Source organism: Alligator mississippiensis, chromosome 4, assembly GCF_030867095.1.
Source record: "Alligator mississippiensis isolate rAllMis1 chromosome 4, rAllMis1, whole genome shotgun sequence".
NCBI lineage: Eukaryota > Metazoa > Chordata > Crocodylia > Alligatoridae > Alligator > Alligator mississippiensis.
The window spans coordinates 4,901,406-4,918,605 of record NC_081827.1 but is presented as its reverse complement, the minus strand read 5'-3'; the positions used below and the strand labels follow the sequence as shown (position 1 = coordinate 4,918,605).

At 55.3% G+C, this 17,200-nt stretch overlaps 1 protein-coding gene and 1 non-coding gene across 2 annotated transcripts in view; one reads left to right on the top strand and one right to left on the bottom strand.

Annotated features, from left to right (window-relative positions):
- SMO (smoothened, frizzled class receptor) overlaps positions 1-16,375 on the bottom strand; it is a 28,228-nt gene extending 11,853 nt beyond the window's left edge. Inside the window, exons 1-2 of the mRNA XM_014607586.3 lie at positions 16,057-16,375; positions 745-950 (exon numbers count right to left, since the gene is read on the bottom strand). Of these exons, the coding sequence (XP_014463072.1) occupies positions 745-950; positions 16,057-16,309 (459 nt within the window). The 5' untranslated portion in view covers positions 16,310-16,375. The remainder of the gene's footprint in view (positions 1-744; positions 951-16,056) is intronic.
- TRNAP-CGG (transfer RNA proline (anticodon CGG)) lies at positions 5,387-5,458 on the top strand. The gene has a single exon. It is a non-coding gene; the product is annotated as a tRNA-Pro (tRNA).
- Positions 16,376-17,200: the final 825 nt, after the last annotated feature.

Genomic DNA, 17,200 nt, shown 5'->3' with positions numbered 1-17,200 from the left:
GGAACATGCACTCATTTGCAAGAGTATATGTAAAGTTTAAAAAACCCCACAACACATACAGTGAAAAACAGTCAAAAGATATTGTGTGGCATTAGGCCTGTAGTCATCATAGTTAAATGAACATCTCTTGTTCAGTTTCATAAAACAAAATCTAGCCTTCTCGGGCATCTTGACCATACCTCCAATGCTTCACTGTCAGTCATTTTTACCCATGAGTTCATATGACCACGCCTGAGTTAAGGTTTTTAATTAGGGCTAGAAACAGCCTGCAGGACTGTGAAATAGAAGAGAGACATTACTAGGAAGGGCTAACAGACAGCAGCATTACAGAAGAAAAGATAGTTTGATTAGTGAAACATCAAGACAGTTAAAAAGGAGAGAGGGTTGTTAATACCTACGGAGTGGCAAGAGATTAGCAGGAATCGGGGAGATGACAATGAACCAAAGTTAATGGTTCCCCACTGCCTGAATAGAAATGCTTCTACCCCTCCCAGGCAGCTGGTTTTCAAGTTTGGGGAAACAGAAATCAAAGGGGGATGCGACTGCACTCCACCCCTGGACATGCCTTTCTCTAGGATGGTTCAGATGGGAGCAAGGAGCTGGATTAGACGTGGCCTCTTGAGACCCTGCCAGCCCGACTCTGCTGCCCCCATGGCTCGGTGGACGCATCAGGGCAGGGTGGGATGGTCAGCACTGGGCAGGTGAGGTGTGCTGGCATGTGCCCAGGGGTTGGCATCTCCTTACCGGGCAGCCTTCTGGGAACCGGTCCAGACCGCACTTGAGGAAGTCGGGCCAGCCCCGCTCCCGCTCCACGATGGTGCAGGGCCCGCGGGTGGCCTGGCACAGGGTCTGGCTGGGCAGCTCCACCTTGCCGTCCTCACACTTGGGCATGTAGACGGCGCAGAGCAGGGGCTGGATCACGTCCCAGCAGCGCGGGGCATTCCTTAGACCTGCCCGGGGGGAGGAAACAGGTCAGCTGGGGTGGTACAGCATGGTGCCCCCTGGTGGTTGCACCAGGTAACCACCCTGTCCCTGCCCCCCAGAGAGAAAGAAGCAGTTTGGGGACCAGTTTTAATGGATGGCACCGGGAAGTGAACCAGCGCGGGGGCTGCCGTCAGGATAGGAGTGGGGGGCACAGGCACGACGGGGTTAATGCATCCCAAGTTCCCAGATACCACAGCTGTTTCCCCCCCTCACAAATATGCCTCCTCATCCGTGTTCCCACGAGGCTCTTCTCTGCTTACCTTATTTATTTGCCTACCACACTCCCCTTTTCCCCACAAATTAGTGAGTGAAAACTGGAGGTGGGGAGGGGTCTCTTAAACAAGGAGATTGATTTTGAACAGCTTGGATAACTTTCTGCCTTCCCCAGACAAGCTGCGGGTCTCCTTTTGGGGCGTGTGGTATGCAAATAAATACGGTACTTTTTGTGCAGCTGTAGCACGTCGGGACCTCAACCAATGGCAACGCTCCGGGGCGCCAGGGGCTGCATCATCAGAGCAAAACAGGACAAGTCCATTAGCAATTCCCAGCTCCCCAATAGAAACCAGAGCAGATTCCCAGCTGAGCCCACAGGATTAGGACCACTAGGATTTGAACCCAGAGCAGCCAAGAAAGCAGGCAGAGGAAAGTCTGGACGACCACGAGGCAGGTGGCCAGGCACCAGCCCCAACCCACGAGGAAAGAGGTGGGGAGTTAGGTGACCAGGAGGAAGCTATGGGAATCCTGAGCCCTTGGCATGAGGACTATAAAACCACTCCTACTTCCCCTTGGATTTGTCCCAGCGACAACCCGGGACCTCTGCCTTGCCCGTTTGGTCCCAGCCTTGCTACCATCCATGTTCGAACCTCCTGGCTCTGACCCCCATCCGCCCTGAGCACGACACCGCCCCGACCCTTGGCTTGATGACTGGGACTGCAACAGACACCTGGTGTGACACTGCCTGCCTCCATCATCCCAGCCAAGGCTTTGTCAAGCCAGGCCTTAAAAACCTCCAAGGATGGCGAGTCCACCACCTCTCTGGGCACCCCGTCCCAGTGCTGCACCACCCTCCTCGCGAGAACCTCGAGGCTAAAGCCAGACAATTCAGCTCCGGGGGGCTGCAACAGGCCACTACAACCAGTGGGAAAACAAGGAGGCAGATTCTGGGAGAAACATCAAAGGAAAAAGCCTTTCCCTGCCCCCGGCTTCATTGCTAATTTTCGATGAAAAGTTTAAAGTTGATATATATATTTTTTAATTTGAAAAGAATCGTGGTGTTTCGTGGGGAAAGTTCATCCCCTCTCACCCGCATTGACTTAAAAACGAACCTCGTTTAACTTTCCCTATGAAAACAGCCAAGAGAGGAAACAGGGCTTTTCCCCATCCCTGAAAAAAGCCACTATTACAAATATTTGGTTTGCAAACCTCCCCATGGAAAAAAAAAACACCTGGAAATTTGCACCCGTTTTAGGTCCAAAAAAGCTCTTTTTTGTTGAAAACCAGCTCGAGAAGAGTAAGTCTTAATGGGATCGAGCAGCCGCTAGAGGTCAGTGCTGCATCGGCCTCCCACGGTCCTGAGCAGGCCCCAAGGTGAGGCTGGGTGAGGCTAGGGCTGGGGGTGCTTGGCTCAGCCCACTACCTCAGCAAAGCACCCGATCATGCAACGTGCCCCATGCAATGCTAGGAACATCCCCCGGCTGCAGGAAAGGATCACGGTCCTTGCAGCGGGGTGGGGGGTATGCTCCAGACAGCGGCCCCCCTTGCCACGTACGGCATGAGGGATTAGCACTTTTGCACTGTCCAAGTCTCTCCAGGGACTGAATGAAAGGGTGTGTGCAGGATTCACCCAGGAAAAGCAGAGCCCTCGGGCACTGGCTGATGGCAAGACACAGAAGACCGTTTGGGCCTGACAACTGTTTGGGAGATCACCAAGGGATCATCATTAGTGTCACTCAGGGCATCTGATGTTGTCTATAGAGGAAGGAGACAGGCCACCGTGACCAGACCAGGCCTCGAACCTCCAGCCCACGTGTGCGTGTTTGCAGAACGGGACTAGATGTTGCATAGAGATGCCGGACTCCCCGTCCTAAAACAAGCGCTCTGCTCCCAGCTCAGTTCACGCGGTGGCCGGAGGAAACGCGACAAGGACACGCTGAAGGCAGACCTCAAGAAAACGGGTGTGGACGTCCAGAGCTGGGAGGAGCTGGCTGCCGACCGACCCCACGGGCATCCTAACCTCAGCCCAGCAGCAGCCTGCTTGGAGGGAAAGCAGAGAAGAAAAAGCAGAGGAAGAAAAAAAGAGAGAAAGCCCAGCTTGCAGCCCACTCTCCCCTGCAGAAAGACCCGCAGCTCCTGCGGACGGGTCTGCGGCTCAAGGAGTCACCTCAAGACCCATCAATGAGCCGTGGCAGAGATCATCCTTGCATTGAGGGACTATTAACACCAAGAGGGAGGAGGACAGGGTATGGGAAGTTGCTCAGGGCACTGAACTAGCTCCATCATTAACACTTAAAAGGCTTCTTAAAAAAAAGAAACGAATACAAAAGAAGGGCAGGGAGGTCTCCAGTGGTCTCTCCTGTCCCCGGCTCCAAGGCTGGGAAAGGTGAGAGCTCTTCCTAAGGCACTGGAGGGCTGGCACCTTCCCCGCCAGGCCCAACACCTTTACCTTCCAGCTCCTGGCCACGTGGCAGGGACAGGATCTGCTCCCAGGAGCAGCCCCTGGGCTCAATGGTTTGCCATCCCTCCTTGCAATAGGGTGGCATGGAAAGGACTAAGCTGCCTTGAGCCTCCTTTTTCTAATGGGGGGGACAGACTGAAGCTGCTTCCCTGCTCTTTATTCAAGACTCAGCTTCCAGCCCGAGACCCAGCGATTTGCTGGGGCTGGGCAGAGCTGGGTGGCACCGAGACAGCTCCCTCTGCATCAGTTCACCTTGCCGCCGCGGCTGGGAGCAGCTTGCCTGCTGCCCGCCTGGGCAGACAGCTCTGCCTCGCCCCGCATGTCTCCTGGCATCATCGATGCAATCCCAGGATGCACCAGAGGTTTGAACCAGCCCCAAAGAGGAGGGGACCCTGCAGCTGACTCACCCTGGAGTCCCTGCCGGGACACGTCTAGTCCTGCCACGGCCGCCAGCTCCGACGCAGGAAGGAGCGGCCCGCTCGATGCAGGCTTTGCAATGACCCCAGCAGCCCGAGAGCAGCCAGCGAGTGGCTGGAGGATACTGGGGCAGTAGGTGAGGGCTGGGGGCCGTGGCAGGAACACGAGAAGGGTGTTTCACGGGAAAGGACTTGTGAACACTGCAACTTCCACATGCATCCTTCCCCTCTGCCCCTTCTCAGCCTCTAATTATCTCCGCCTTCCCCTCTACACCCTTATAGCCCTGCAACCAGGCAGACAGACACTTGTCCAGGCTGCGTTAGATGGGGGTGAGCCTGCCCTGAGCACGGGGCTGGACTGGACGAGGTTTACCCCAGCCCGGCTTCTCTAGGTTTCTGTCCATGGAGAAGGCATGGAGAGGGCGTTCCTCCTTGCCTGGAAAGGAAGCGTGAGTCCTTCACCCAGCTCTGCGAGGGGAGCGTGGTATAACAGCTACCGCACGGGCACCAGGAACCTGGGGTCTCACCGTGGCACCTCACATCAGATGCAGAGCAGTGCCAGGAAGTCCCCGTTTGCCCCAAACAGGCTCATGCCAACAAAGCCCCCTGATAATTGAGTGATGGGAGCATCTGAGCATAATGTGCCTGGTGATGCTGCATCGGAGACTATCTGTGTCAGAGGGGTTTTAAGCCTTGCTAAGAGGCTGCAGCCCAGGCTGGGGATGGCAACTGGACCACTGCTCCTGCTGGGATTCAAACCCATGGGTCCTGCCTGGAGGGTCTTGCCCCTCCAAGACAAAAACCTCCCCATTTTGCTTCTCACAGACAGGATTCCTGCAGCTCTCACCCTGCCCAGGGCAGCCCAGGGCCACATCCAGGTGCATCACTGGTAAACCAGATCAGGGAACAGCCATGTCTCGGGGGCAGAAGCACACACAAGCCACTTGGGGCACTTCCACATGGTGCAATCAGCTTGGGGGATGGGATCGTAGTCGCACCCTGAGGCAGAGCTGGGGCTGAAAAATCCCAAACCCCAGCCTGACCACAACACAAACAGGCAAATCCACCAATAGCCGGTGCGGGGAAGGAGCTGTCTCCAAAGCCGCTGGCCTAAATGACCCCAAATTCTGCCCCATGAGCCCAACCCCCCTGCTACGTGGCACCACAAAGGTCAGGTCTCAGCCTGAGGATTTCAGGACACCGAGAACAGCCGGCTTTTAAATACTATAACTATGTGCAAACTATATACAGCCCCCCTTCCCCCAAATAATACATATACCTTACTTGGGGAAGAGCACAAATAGAGAAAAGTGGCTCGTTGGTCTAGGGGTATGATTCTCGCTTCGGGTGCGAGAGGTCCCGGGTTCAAATCCCGGACGAGCCCTGTGAGTGTATATGGTGTACCTTGGCCTTAACAAGGCTTTTGATACAGCTGCCCACAATATCCTTGCAGGTAAGCTAAGGAAGCACAAGCTGGATGAAAAGACTGTAAGGTGGACAGAAAACTGGCTGGAGCATTAGGCTCATCCATGGCTTGATGTCTAGTTGGCATCCAGTATCAAGTGGAGTGCCCAAGGGGTCGGTTATGGGGCCAGTTTTGTTCAACGTCTTCATCAATGACCTGGCGGATGGGATGCAGGGCAACCTCAGCAAGTCTGCAGATGACACCAAGCTTGGGGGAGCAGTAGATATTCTGGAGGGCAGGGCTAGGATTCAGAGTGACCTGGACAAACTGGAGGATTGGGCCAAAAGAAATCTCGTGAGGTTCAACAAGGACAAGTGCAAAGTCCTGCACTTAGGAGGGAGCAATCCCATGCACCGGTGCAGGCTGGGGGTGACGGGCTGGGCAGCAGCTCTGCAGAAAAGGACCTGGGGGTGACAGGGGACAAGGAGCTGAACAGGAGCCAGCAGTGTGCCCTTAGCGCCAAGAAGGCTGCCAGCATCCTGGGCTGTGTTGGTAGGAGTATTGCCAGTAGGTCAGGGGCAGTGATGCTTCCCCTCTATTCAGCACTGGGGAGGCCACATCTGGAGTCCTGTGTTCACTTTTTGGCCCCCAACTACAGAAAGGATGTGGAGACATTGGAGAGAGTCCAGGGGAGGGCAATGAAAATGGTTCAGGGGCTGGGGGACAGGACTTGTGAGGAGAGGCTGAGGGAACTGGGCTGATTTAGTCTGAAGAAGACCAAGGGGATTGAATAGCAGCCTTCACCTCCCTGCAGGGGGTTGCAAAGAGGATGGAGCTGGACTGCTCTCAGTGGGGGCAGATGACAGGACAAGGAGCAATGGGCTCACATTGCAGCAAGGGAGGTTGAAGTTGGATAGTAGGAAGAATTTTCTCACGAGGAGGGCGGTGAAACACTGGAACGGGTCACCCAGAGAGGTGGTGGACTCTCCATCCCTGGAGGTTTTGAAGACCTGGGTAGACAAAGCCTTGGCTGGGATGATGTAGTTGGGGCTGGTCCTGCTTGGAGCAGGGGTTGGACTAGATGTGACCTGAGCTCCCTCCCAACCCTCACTTTCTATGACTGTGAATGGAGAAGGAGGCAATTCATAGATGACATCTGACAGGGATCAGGGCAGCCTCTATCCCGACCTCTGTGCATCACCAGCTGCTCCAAGTCACCCAGACACCCAATACTTTATCTAGACAAAAGCACTCCGGCCCGAGGAGCCTGTGGGTTACAGAGCACCAGAGAAACCAGGGACCACCAACATCCACAATGTGTCTGAGGAGCTGGAGTTGTAGCAGCACAGCTGGTCTGATAAGCCCAGCAGGTGAGCGTGATCTAGTCTGACCAGAAAGGCAATTCCTTCCTGTCCCCACCGGTGAGCGAGACCCACCAGCCAGGCAGCTCCAGGGTACAGTCTGGCCCATCCAGCTGTGTTGATTGCTTTTGGAGCAGCTGGCACTCTGCAGCCACCCAGGGCAAGGATCCCTGGGGAGGGCAGCCGTCCTACCTGACCCTACGGGTGTCAGCTGAAGCATGCGGCTGAATTTTGCAAGCCACCAAGCAACGGCAAGCTCCCCAACCCCCTGGCTTGCCCGGTCCAATTAGCCACGCGCTCTCCTGGTTAGGAACTGGTGCTGTCTTCCCAAGCTGAACTTGTCTGATTGCGGCTTCCAGCCACTGGACCTTGCTATATCTTTGTCAGCAAGACAGAAGAGACCCCAGGTCTCCCTCCCACATGGATTAGCTGCCTGCAGCGCCCGAGTCCACAATAAGGTGGATGCCAGTGTCCACTAGGTCCGCACTCCTCTCCCAGTTACAGTCCAGTCCCGGACATGGTGCTCTAGCACAGGCCTTGTAGCAGGGCTGTGACCAGAGGCAAGACCCCTTCCTTACTTCTCCAGAAGTCCCTTTTTCATACAGCCAAGGATCACACCATCTCTTTCTGCTTACCACCTCCTGACAGCTTCTGCAGGATGCTCACTCACAAGAGCCACCGAGGCCTTCCGCGAGTCTCTGCTTCTCACAATGAGCTCTCATCTTGTACGTATACCCTGCACTGCTGGGTCCTGGACACGCATCTTCGAGCTTGGTGGTATCCGAATATGTTGTGCTGGGTTATAACCTTTAACCCTGTGGTTCAGATCGCTCTCAACGGTGACACGTCTCCCTCCCCAAAACACTCTCGGAGTCACCCGCCAACTTTTCCGGCAAAGCTTTTGAGGCATCACCGAGATTACTGATAATATTTAAACAGCTGACGGCTGGCGAACCTGGCTGGAAACCGTCCCGTATGCTGCGACCTCCTGGTTAGCTGCTCCATGGGGATGTCTGTCAACGAGCCAGGTTTCAAGCTGTCTAATCAGTGCCCCGCTTGTTCCAGAAACCAAAGGATCACATGGTGCAAAGTCGAGCGCCTGGGAGGAATCCAGGCCCAGGTTATCAGCACAGTCCATCAGCCAGACCCGCGTTGTTTGACAAGACCTACCTTCCACACGACCAAGCTGATTAGCTCTCGTTATATTTTTAGGCTCTAATTCTTTGTTTATGGAGTCTCAAATGCTCCATTCCCTGATTTTATCTGGGATCAGCATCAGGTGAACTGGGCCACAGTTACCTGGGTCTTTGTTTTTCCCCTTTTCAAATGACTGGAATGATGCTGGCAGTCTTCCAAACTTTGGCATTTTCCCACTTTCCCAAAACATAGGATTTGTTGAACATTTTGGGGTTTAGAGAGGTCCACAGCTCGTTCTCTTGAGAGTCTTGGGTACAAATTATCCAGGCCAGCTGATTTTGTTTTAGCAAATAATGCTGTATGTTCTCCAGTGCTACAGGCAGCAACATTTCAATTCTATCCACCGTGTTATATGGGATGGCTACTTCCAGACACAGAACCGTAATACCTCGTGATCGTTTCACAGAACCACAGAAAATGAGGGTTGGAAGGGAGCTCAGGAGGTCACATCTAGTCCAACCCCTGCTCCAAGCAGGACCAGCTCCAACTACATCATCTCAGCTGAGGCTTTGTCTAGACAGGTCTTCAAAACCTCCAGGAAGGGACAGTGCACCACCTTTCTGAGTCACCTGTTCCAGTGCTTTTATCCTACTTGTGAGACAGTTTTTCCTAATATTAAAATTCAACTTCCCTTGCTGCAAATTGAAACCATTGCTCCTTGTTCTGTCATCTGCCACTACAGACAGCGGTCCAGCTCCATCCTCTTTGGACCCACCCTGCAGGTACCTGAAGGCTGCTATCAAATCCCCGCTCAGTCTTCTCTTCTGCAGACTAAATCAGCCCAGTTCCCTCAGCCTCTCTGCACAAATCCTATCCTCCAGCCCCTCAACCATTTTCATTGCCCTGCACTAGACTCTCTCCAACGTGTCCACATCCTTTCTGTAGTGGGGCCCACAACTGGACACAGGACTCCAGATGTGGCCTCCCCAGTGCCAAATAGAGGGGAAGAATCACTTCCCTGGCAATGCTCCTACCAATGCAGCCCAGGATGCCATTACCCTTCTTGGCACCAAGGGCACACTCTGTATCACCATTCACAGCTTTGCCACCTACATCTAGCAATGCACCTAAAACAAATCTTTTTTTTGTTCTTAACATATTTTTTTAATAATCTGTAACTGTATTAGCCACTGGTATTTCACTGATCCATTTAACTTCCCTTATCGGTTGCCTATGTTTTAAACTTGTAACATTAATTCCCATGTATTTTCATTTTTCCTGTCCATTCCTGTATTTACTTTATTACCACTCCCACCTCTCCGCTCAGACAGGACGCCCAGTATAACTTTGTTGTGTCCGCAGACCTGAGACTTTTTGGTCATACATGTTCATCAACATTTCCCACTGGATATGTAGTGCCCCCAGTCATGCTAGTGAGTGCCAAAAGCTCAGGGAAACTGCCTTTTTTAAAGTGCCAAGTACATGCCTTACCCCTTGGTGCCATTTTCTTGTTACACAAGATAAATGCAACCTTGTGCTCACCCATTTTTAGGGCAGTGATTTTCTGTCCCTCATCTAGGAGCTGCTGCATGTTGAGTGCAAGGTGCTGTGTTAAAAAACCACGTATTATTTTTCAACTTTCTGAAGACCTTTTTGTGACTGGGAGCCAATAAATGCCCCCCACCCTTGTTGAAATCTCCAGTGCTTACACACTTGTTCCTCCTATATGCTACAGAAAGTTTAAGCTGCAGTTCCCTCTGTTCCCTAGTCAGGTCTGGTGACTTATAACAGATGCCCACCCAACTTCAGTCCTACCAGGACTTTATTCCCAAAGCACGTGAGGTCCTGAGACCGACGGGTTTATTACACCAAAACAGGCAGCAGAATCTTGGATGTAAAGCAAAGCCATCCTGTCCATATGGATCAAGACGTAGCCCCTGATTTCACCATTGAGTCTCACCTTCCTGAGTCTCCGTAATTCCTAACAGACATGGATTTGGCAAGACAGACTGAGCTTTGGAGACCAGAAAGTTGGAGAGACTGGCTACGCAGAGATGAGCCAGATATATCCGTGCTGGGAGCATGGAGCAACTGGGCACCAGATAAGATCCAGACAGAAAGGACTGGAGGAAAGTGCAGATCAGGCTTAGCCACAATCATCTCAACTCAAATGCAGGACACCTGGGAAGATGCCAGGAAGAGAAGAGGTGCCTATGGATGGAGAAGCGAGGGGCCAGGCCCAGGGTGAGACCTAACTTGGGGCCTAATTTCCGAATTCTGCTGTTCTGCCGGGGATGATTTGAGGTCAGGAAACCGTGCCCAGCAGCAAGAGCCTGAAGACACTCAGTCTGCATAGCCGGCCAAAGGGAAGGTCACAAGATGACTCAACCACAGCCCAAAGGAAAAGGCGATTCCTGAAGGCAGCTGGCTCTTTCATCCACTGGACAGAGGCAGTACGTCTTCCAGTGGCTGGAAACCGAAGTGAGATTGTGTCAGACTCAAAAGGAAAGAAGATGCAACCATTTAACAGTAAGGGTGGACACCTTACCGAAGGGCAGCGGAGACTCGCCGTCATTGGAAGCCTTTGCATAGATGTCTTTGTAAGAGCAAAGCGAAGGGCTTGCTACAGAAATCACTGGGGGAGGCTTTTCTGACCTGTGCAGCTCAGCTGAGATGACTGCAAGGTCCTTTCTGATGCCAACACCTGGGGACAGTGGTTTTAGTAACATACGGTGGCTCCAAGCCACGGATCTAGTAGGTGCAGCCACAAGATACCCATGTTTTGCTGTTGCCAGAGGTAGTGAGTCCCGGGAGGCTCCGACACCCCAGTGAAGCTCTGCTTCGATGCCTTTTCCAAAGCAAACGCAGATCTTGTTAAGACAAAGACCTACCAGCTGGCCCCGAACTAGCAGCAACAGTCACCCAAGAGCCACAGGTGAGGACCCAAGTCCTCTGCACACGCAGCCCCACCACAACCAGCCCTTCCTAGAGGAAATGCACCACAACAAGAGGTCACCCACCCTGCACGGTCTACCACAGGGAAGGCACGGCCGCTTGGCTGAAGCAGGATCCTGGAGTCAGGACTTCAGGGCTCTTTCCTGAGCTACGGGCAGGGAGCAGGTTTCAGTGGCAGAAAGTGCTGAGAGTTAGAAATTAGGACCCCAGCTCTTCCAGCTCTGCTCTGGGACTCAGTTTCCCCACCTGCACAAGGGGAAGAGGCTTCCCCTGGTCACCTGGTGCTCATCACGCGCTCTCAGATCTGCTGTTGGAAGTCAGAAGGAAAGGCGAACATGTTGCACGCACCAGAGCAGTGTACAGACGCTCCTGCCCCGGGATCAATGCTCCTTTCACGAGGGAGGGGACGCGCTTCCTTGGGACCCCCCCAAGAAGCAGCCGTATTCAGTCTGCGCCTCCTGAGAGGAGCCCTGGCACTGCTTCCCAAGGGGCAGCCTCTGGCTTTGAGACCCTGGCCCTGGCTTCCCCGGGGACCCGTAGCACTCCTGCTTCTGGGGCAGCTCCTTGAAAGAGGTGGGATCACAGCGCTGCCGAGGTCTCCAGCAGCACAAGACGACTCTGCTCCGAAGCAGCTCATCTTCATGGTGCCCTCCCGGTCCTTCTGTGCTCACTTGGGCTTTATCTGTCCTCTCTGGGACCATAGCTTTTTTCCCCCATCCACCCTGGGACCTTCTCACCCTGCCCAGCTCTCTGAGTCTCTCTTTCTCCTCAAACCCAGGCACCTGCACTTACAAGAAAACAGTGACAAAACTCATATTCACCAGGGGACAAAACCCCCCAATTCTATGAAACGTTACGTCACGGGGAACTGAGCTGGAGGATGTCTTCAGGCACTGCGGCCAGACACACGCAGCCCTCTGCCCCTGGCACCCAGATGTCCTCCACGCAGCCTGCCCGTACCGACTCCCCCAAAGTGCCCCCCACCAGCACTGCAGGCTATGATCCAGCTGGCCCGTTACAAACCCCCACCCCGGACAGGTGGATGCCTGCATGCTGGTGCCTAGGTGCTGGACCAGAGAGGGCTTTTACATGCCTTGCACTGGCTCCCCAGGGCCCCGTACCAAAGCAGGGGCTGGAGCTGTGTCCCTGCCACCAGCTCCAGACAGAGAGGGAAGCCAGGAAGGAGGTCCCCTTGGAAAGGGCCCATCTTCCCTCTGCACTGACAGGCCCCAGGCTGTGCGATGCATTGTTGGGATAGCAGGCAGCGCCTGATGCACTGAGCCAGGCCTCGCCCTGACCCCCTGCAATGGCGTGGAAACACGGAGCCCCCTACACATCTCTGCTTCCCAACAGGGATCCCTCCATCTACAGGGGCTTGGGCAGGCACCTTCCCCTTCCACTCTTTCCCACATGCTGGGAAAGACCCCAGAGGCAGGGCTGGGTCCTGTCCAGGCAGCTGCAAATGCTGCGTTGGCCACTGATCAAGTGTCAGCACATGCCGTGGCCTGCTCTGCTGCAACGGACTGACGATTCAACGGAGGTCACGGCCTCCAGAGCCCAACAGGTCTTCTGGGAAGGCCCGTCATCACTGGAGCAGTTTGGCCCAGGGGCTCTGCATTTGCTCAGGGTTGCTCTAATGCTGCTCGCGCTGAAACCAACGGGAGATTCTCTAGTCTCTTCAATGGAAGATGACTTAAGTCATCGCCAGTGGGCTCAGGAAAAGCCCCGCTGACAGTGGTCCGGAGAAGGACCAGGTATGTACGCCCCTGCGCCTGCCTCCCCTACCCTTCCCTGAGCAATCAGTAGCAACTTCTATGGAGGCGAGTTCTCCCTGCAAACCCCAGGAGAGGCCCAGCGAGCCCGCTGGCTTTGTGCTGAAGTCAAGCCTACACGTAGGGAACAAAAGACAAGTTAGACACGGCTCAGAGCAGAACCCAGCATGGGTTAGGCAGCGCGCTTAGCTTGTGGAATTCACCACCACAGGAGGGGATGGGGGCAGAGAGCGGCCTGGAAACATTCATGGACCATAGATCTATTTGTGGCTATTGAACAGGAGGGTTGGAAATGTTTCCTCTGGCATCTGTAACCCAATAAATGGTGCATGCCAGGGATGGTATTTAACAGGGGACAGATTATAGCATCATGGACAATGCGGGTCGTGGGGACCTCAGGAGGTCACTTCCAGTCCAACCCCCTGCTCCAAGCAGGACCAGCCCCATCTACAGCATCCCAGACACAGCTTTGTGTAGCCAGGTCTTCAAAACCTCTAAGGATGAAGATGCCACCACCTCTCTAGGTAACTCGTTCCACTGCTTCACCACCCTCCTAGTGAGAGTTTTTCCTAATATCCAACTCAACTTCCCTTGCTGCAACTGGAGCCCATTGCTCCTTGTTCTGAGAACAGTCCAGCTCCATCCTCTTTGCAACCCCCTGCAGGGACTTGAAGGCTGCTATTCAATCCCGTCTCAGTCTTCTCTCCTGAAGACTAAATCAGCCTGGTTCCCTCTGCCTCTCCTCACCAGTCATATTACCACTCCAGAGAGATACCCAGTTCATTGCCCTCCCCATATAGCATCCACGCCTGCCACTGTCAGAGACCGGGCTACATGGCCCGTTAGCCTGACCCGGTTTGACACTGCTTGTGCTCTCAACAGGTGTGTCAGCTCCACTCACCCAAGCATCACCAGCACCAGGCCAGGTGACAGCGAGGGGCCATGCAGCCCGGCTGCCAGTCTCCAATGGTGACTATAGCAGATGCTTTAGAGCCAGGACATCACACTCATCCCAACCCGTTGGTTGGATTAGTAGTGCGGGCCCGGATGGGATGCACAGGGCTGTGTCAACTGCTCACAGGCCAGAGGACACAGCTCTGCAGGCCACCTCCAGCTCATGGGCTGTGTCTTTGACACCTGGAGTCTATGCCCAGAGCGTGTCTAGAGCGATTCATCCCCTGTCAGACCCCGCCATGCACCAGTGATGAGTAGTGAGTCAGAGGACATAGCTCCCCATGGCCTGGTTCTCCATGAACGGGTCTCATCCCTTGTTGAAGCCGGTTCTCTCTGTCCCCTGTGACGGCTGCACAAGGCTAATGGTGGGAAACCCTTCCCATCTACAGCTGGGATTCAAAGCACATCACAGGGGCTGCTGGGCCCCCTCCACTGGCCTCTTGCATGGGGGATCCAGGAAGCACAAAATCCTAGAGAAGTGGAGCTGGAAGGGAGCTCCAGAGGTCACATCCAGCCCAACCCCCTGTCCAAACCATACCAGACAAACCCAGGATTTATCCTCTTAGCAAAACTACTGTCAATCCTGACACAAAACACAAGACAGCACCTGAACCTGCCCCAGGTAAAGCAGGGGAACCACAACAGCCAACATCTGGCTTCTAGAAAAGGTTAATATATGCTTAAGAAATCCCAGATAGAGGCTGTGTTCCCCGCTATAGAGGAAGGCAAACCCCCTGCAGTCTGTACCAATTTGATCCAGGGGAAAAATTCCCACCTGACCCCAAATATGTTGCCAGTCTGACCCTGAGTGCAGGGGCAAGACCCTCTAGCCAGGACCCTTTGGGGTTGGTGCCAGCAGAAGCATTGGCACAGGCCAGTCCCCATCCAGCCTGGGCTGCAGCCAATATATAATGACTCTGAGGAAGGCTTAAAAACACCCTGACACGTGGAGCAGAAAGTTGGGGAGGGGGCAACCAGCAAAGCCCAGAAGCCTGGGATGTACCCACAGCAGAGTACAGGCATTGCTGCACCTAGCCCACCCCCGACCAGCGGCTGTCCACCCTCTCCTTGAACCTCTCTGGTGATGGAAAGTCCACAGCTTCCCTGGGCCTCTCTTCCCCGCCTCCCTGCTCTAACCATGAAGAAGTTTTTCCTAAGTTTAGATCCCATCTAAACACCCTTTGCTGTAACTCCAAGCCACTGGTCTGCATCCTTTTCTTTGCAGCAAGAGAGAAAACGTGCCCCCCTTTTTATGGCAGCCTGTGCCCGTGGCATAACCTTGCTGCATGTCGCGTGAGCCCAAGCCACCCGGTGCAGCGGGCTCCGAGTCCCTGTGCTCCCTTCTGCCTAGCTCTGCATTTACCACCGGCTTCGTGAATCCTCCCCATAACAGGAGAACGCCAGGCGAATGCTGGGCCAGTGAACTTATCACAGGGACACCTGCCAGGTAGGCCAGAAGCAACGTTATCCATATCCCATGTGCCAGGCACATCCCAGATACCAGCAGACCGGCCCTGGGAGGGGTCTTTTCCCCATCGCTGCTGGGGGGAGTTCAGATGCCACGGCCCATTCAGGACAAGGAAGCCTGGCAGTGCCAAAGTGGGGTTTTCCTGGTGCCGGATTGAGACCAGGCACTTTATTTTTTGGTAACAATCGATGTGGAGCAGGCCCAGCACCGGAGGAAAGGGACCGTCACCCATCGCTGATCCCTTCAGACACCTGGACCCTGAGCCCGCTCATTCAACACCCCCAACTCCTTCCCATCTGTGTCCCCTCACCCCCAGCTCCTTCCCAGGGGCAGTGACCAGCGGGCAGCACATGTCCTCCCAGTGAGGGCTGGAGAAGCAACCCCAAGCCCCAAAACTTGCTGCCTCTTCCCTCCTTTAGCTCCCAGAGAGCGACGGGGGGAGGGTGGGGGCTGTCCCAGTCCAGCTGCCCCCGGGGAACGTGCATTTCCCAGGGAAAAGCAAAGGCCTCTGACGCGGAGATGAGCAGCCCCCAGCTCGGCCCTGCCGGCAGCTGAGCAAACCCAGCGTGGGACTGGGCCCGGCCTGAGCAGACAAAGAGCAACTTTTTGCTTTGCATTTGGCTGCGAGCGGCTGGGGGGATGCAGCGGCCTCCATCCATCCTGCCCGTAACGGCATTTCCTCCCTCCCTGGGGCCCCTGCCACAGCCTAGCCAAGGGCCCGAGCTGGCCAAGGGGGCACCAAACTCAGCTTCATCGGCCCCCCAAGTGCAGGGTGGCCCCAGCAGTAGCAGGCTGTTATCCTGACACGGCCTGGTTGTGCGTGGAGGACACCAGCTGCACTGAGTACCCAGGGAGGCCAGGCCAGGGCACCCCTGGCAGAGGCTGCACCCAATTCCCCCAGGGCTTCCTCCGACCCCTCCTGCCCCTTACCGGACCAGAGCAGCAGCTTCCCGTGTGCCTCTTCCTGTGAGCCCGAGTCTCCGGCCAGCAGCGTAGAGGTGGCGGCGTAGGGCAGCGTGGAGCCCAGGCAGGCGTTGTAGTGCAGGCGCTCGCAGGGTGCCACCCGCTTGCAGCGCTCAGGGGCCGGGGTGGCGTTGAGCTGAGCCCCACGGGCACCTGGGGACAGGCCCAGGGCCAGCGCCAGCAGCAGACACAGCAGCGCCCACCGCCCAGGGGCCATCATGCCCTGCCAGGAGCCAGACGGATCCCCCCTTTCCTGCACGCACCCCAGGCACCCCTTTGCAATGCCCCAATCTCCCCTTGACCCCGCCAATCTCCCCCTTGCAATGTTCTGATCTCCCTTTGCAATGCCAAGGGCCCCTTGAAGCCCCCCTCCTGACCCCCCTTGCAATGCTCCGATCTCCCCTTTACAATGCCCCAGACTCCCTGAAGCCCCCAATCCCCTTTGCAATGCCCCAAGCCCCTTGAATCCCCCAATTCCCCCTTGCAAGACCCTGATCTCCCCCTTGCAATGCCCCGATCTCCTCTTTGCAATGCCCCAGACCCCTTGAACCCCCCAGCCTCCCCCTTGCACTACCCCAATCTCCCTTTTACAATGCCCCAGACCCCTTGAAGCCCTCAATCTCTCCCTTGCAAGACCCTAATCGCCCCTTGAAGCCCCCCTCCCGACCCCCCTTGCAATGCTCCGATCTCCCCTTTACAATGCCCCAGACCCCTTGAAGCCCCCAAACCCCTTTGCAATGCCCTAGACCCCTTGAACCCTCCCAATCTCTCCCTTGCAATGCCCTGCTCTCCCCTTTACAATGCCCCAGACCCCCTGAACTCCCCAATCTCCCCCTTGCAGTACCCCAATCTCCTTTTTACAATGCCCCCGACCCCTTGAACCCCCCCCGATCTCCCCCTTGCACTACTCCAGACCCCCCGAACCTCCAATCTCCCCTTTGCAATGCCCCAGTCCCCCTGGACCCCCCAATCTCCCCCTTGCAATGCCACAGACCCCCTTAAGCCCCCAATCTCCACTTTGCACTACCCCGATCTCCTCTTTGCAATGCCGCAGACCCCTTGGACCCCGCAATGTCCCCCTTGCAAGACCCCGGCCCGTCTCGTCTCGTCT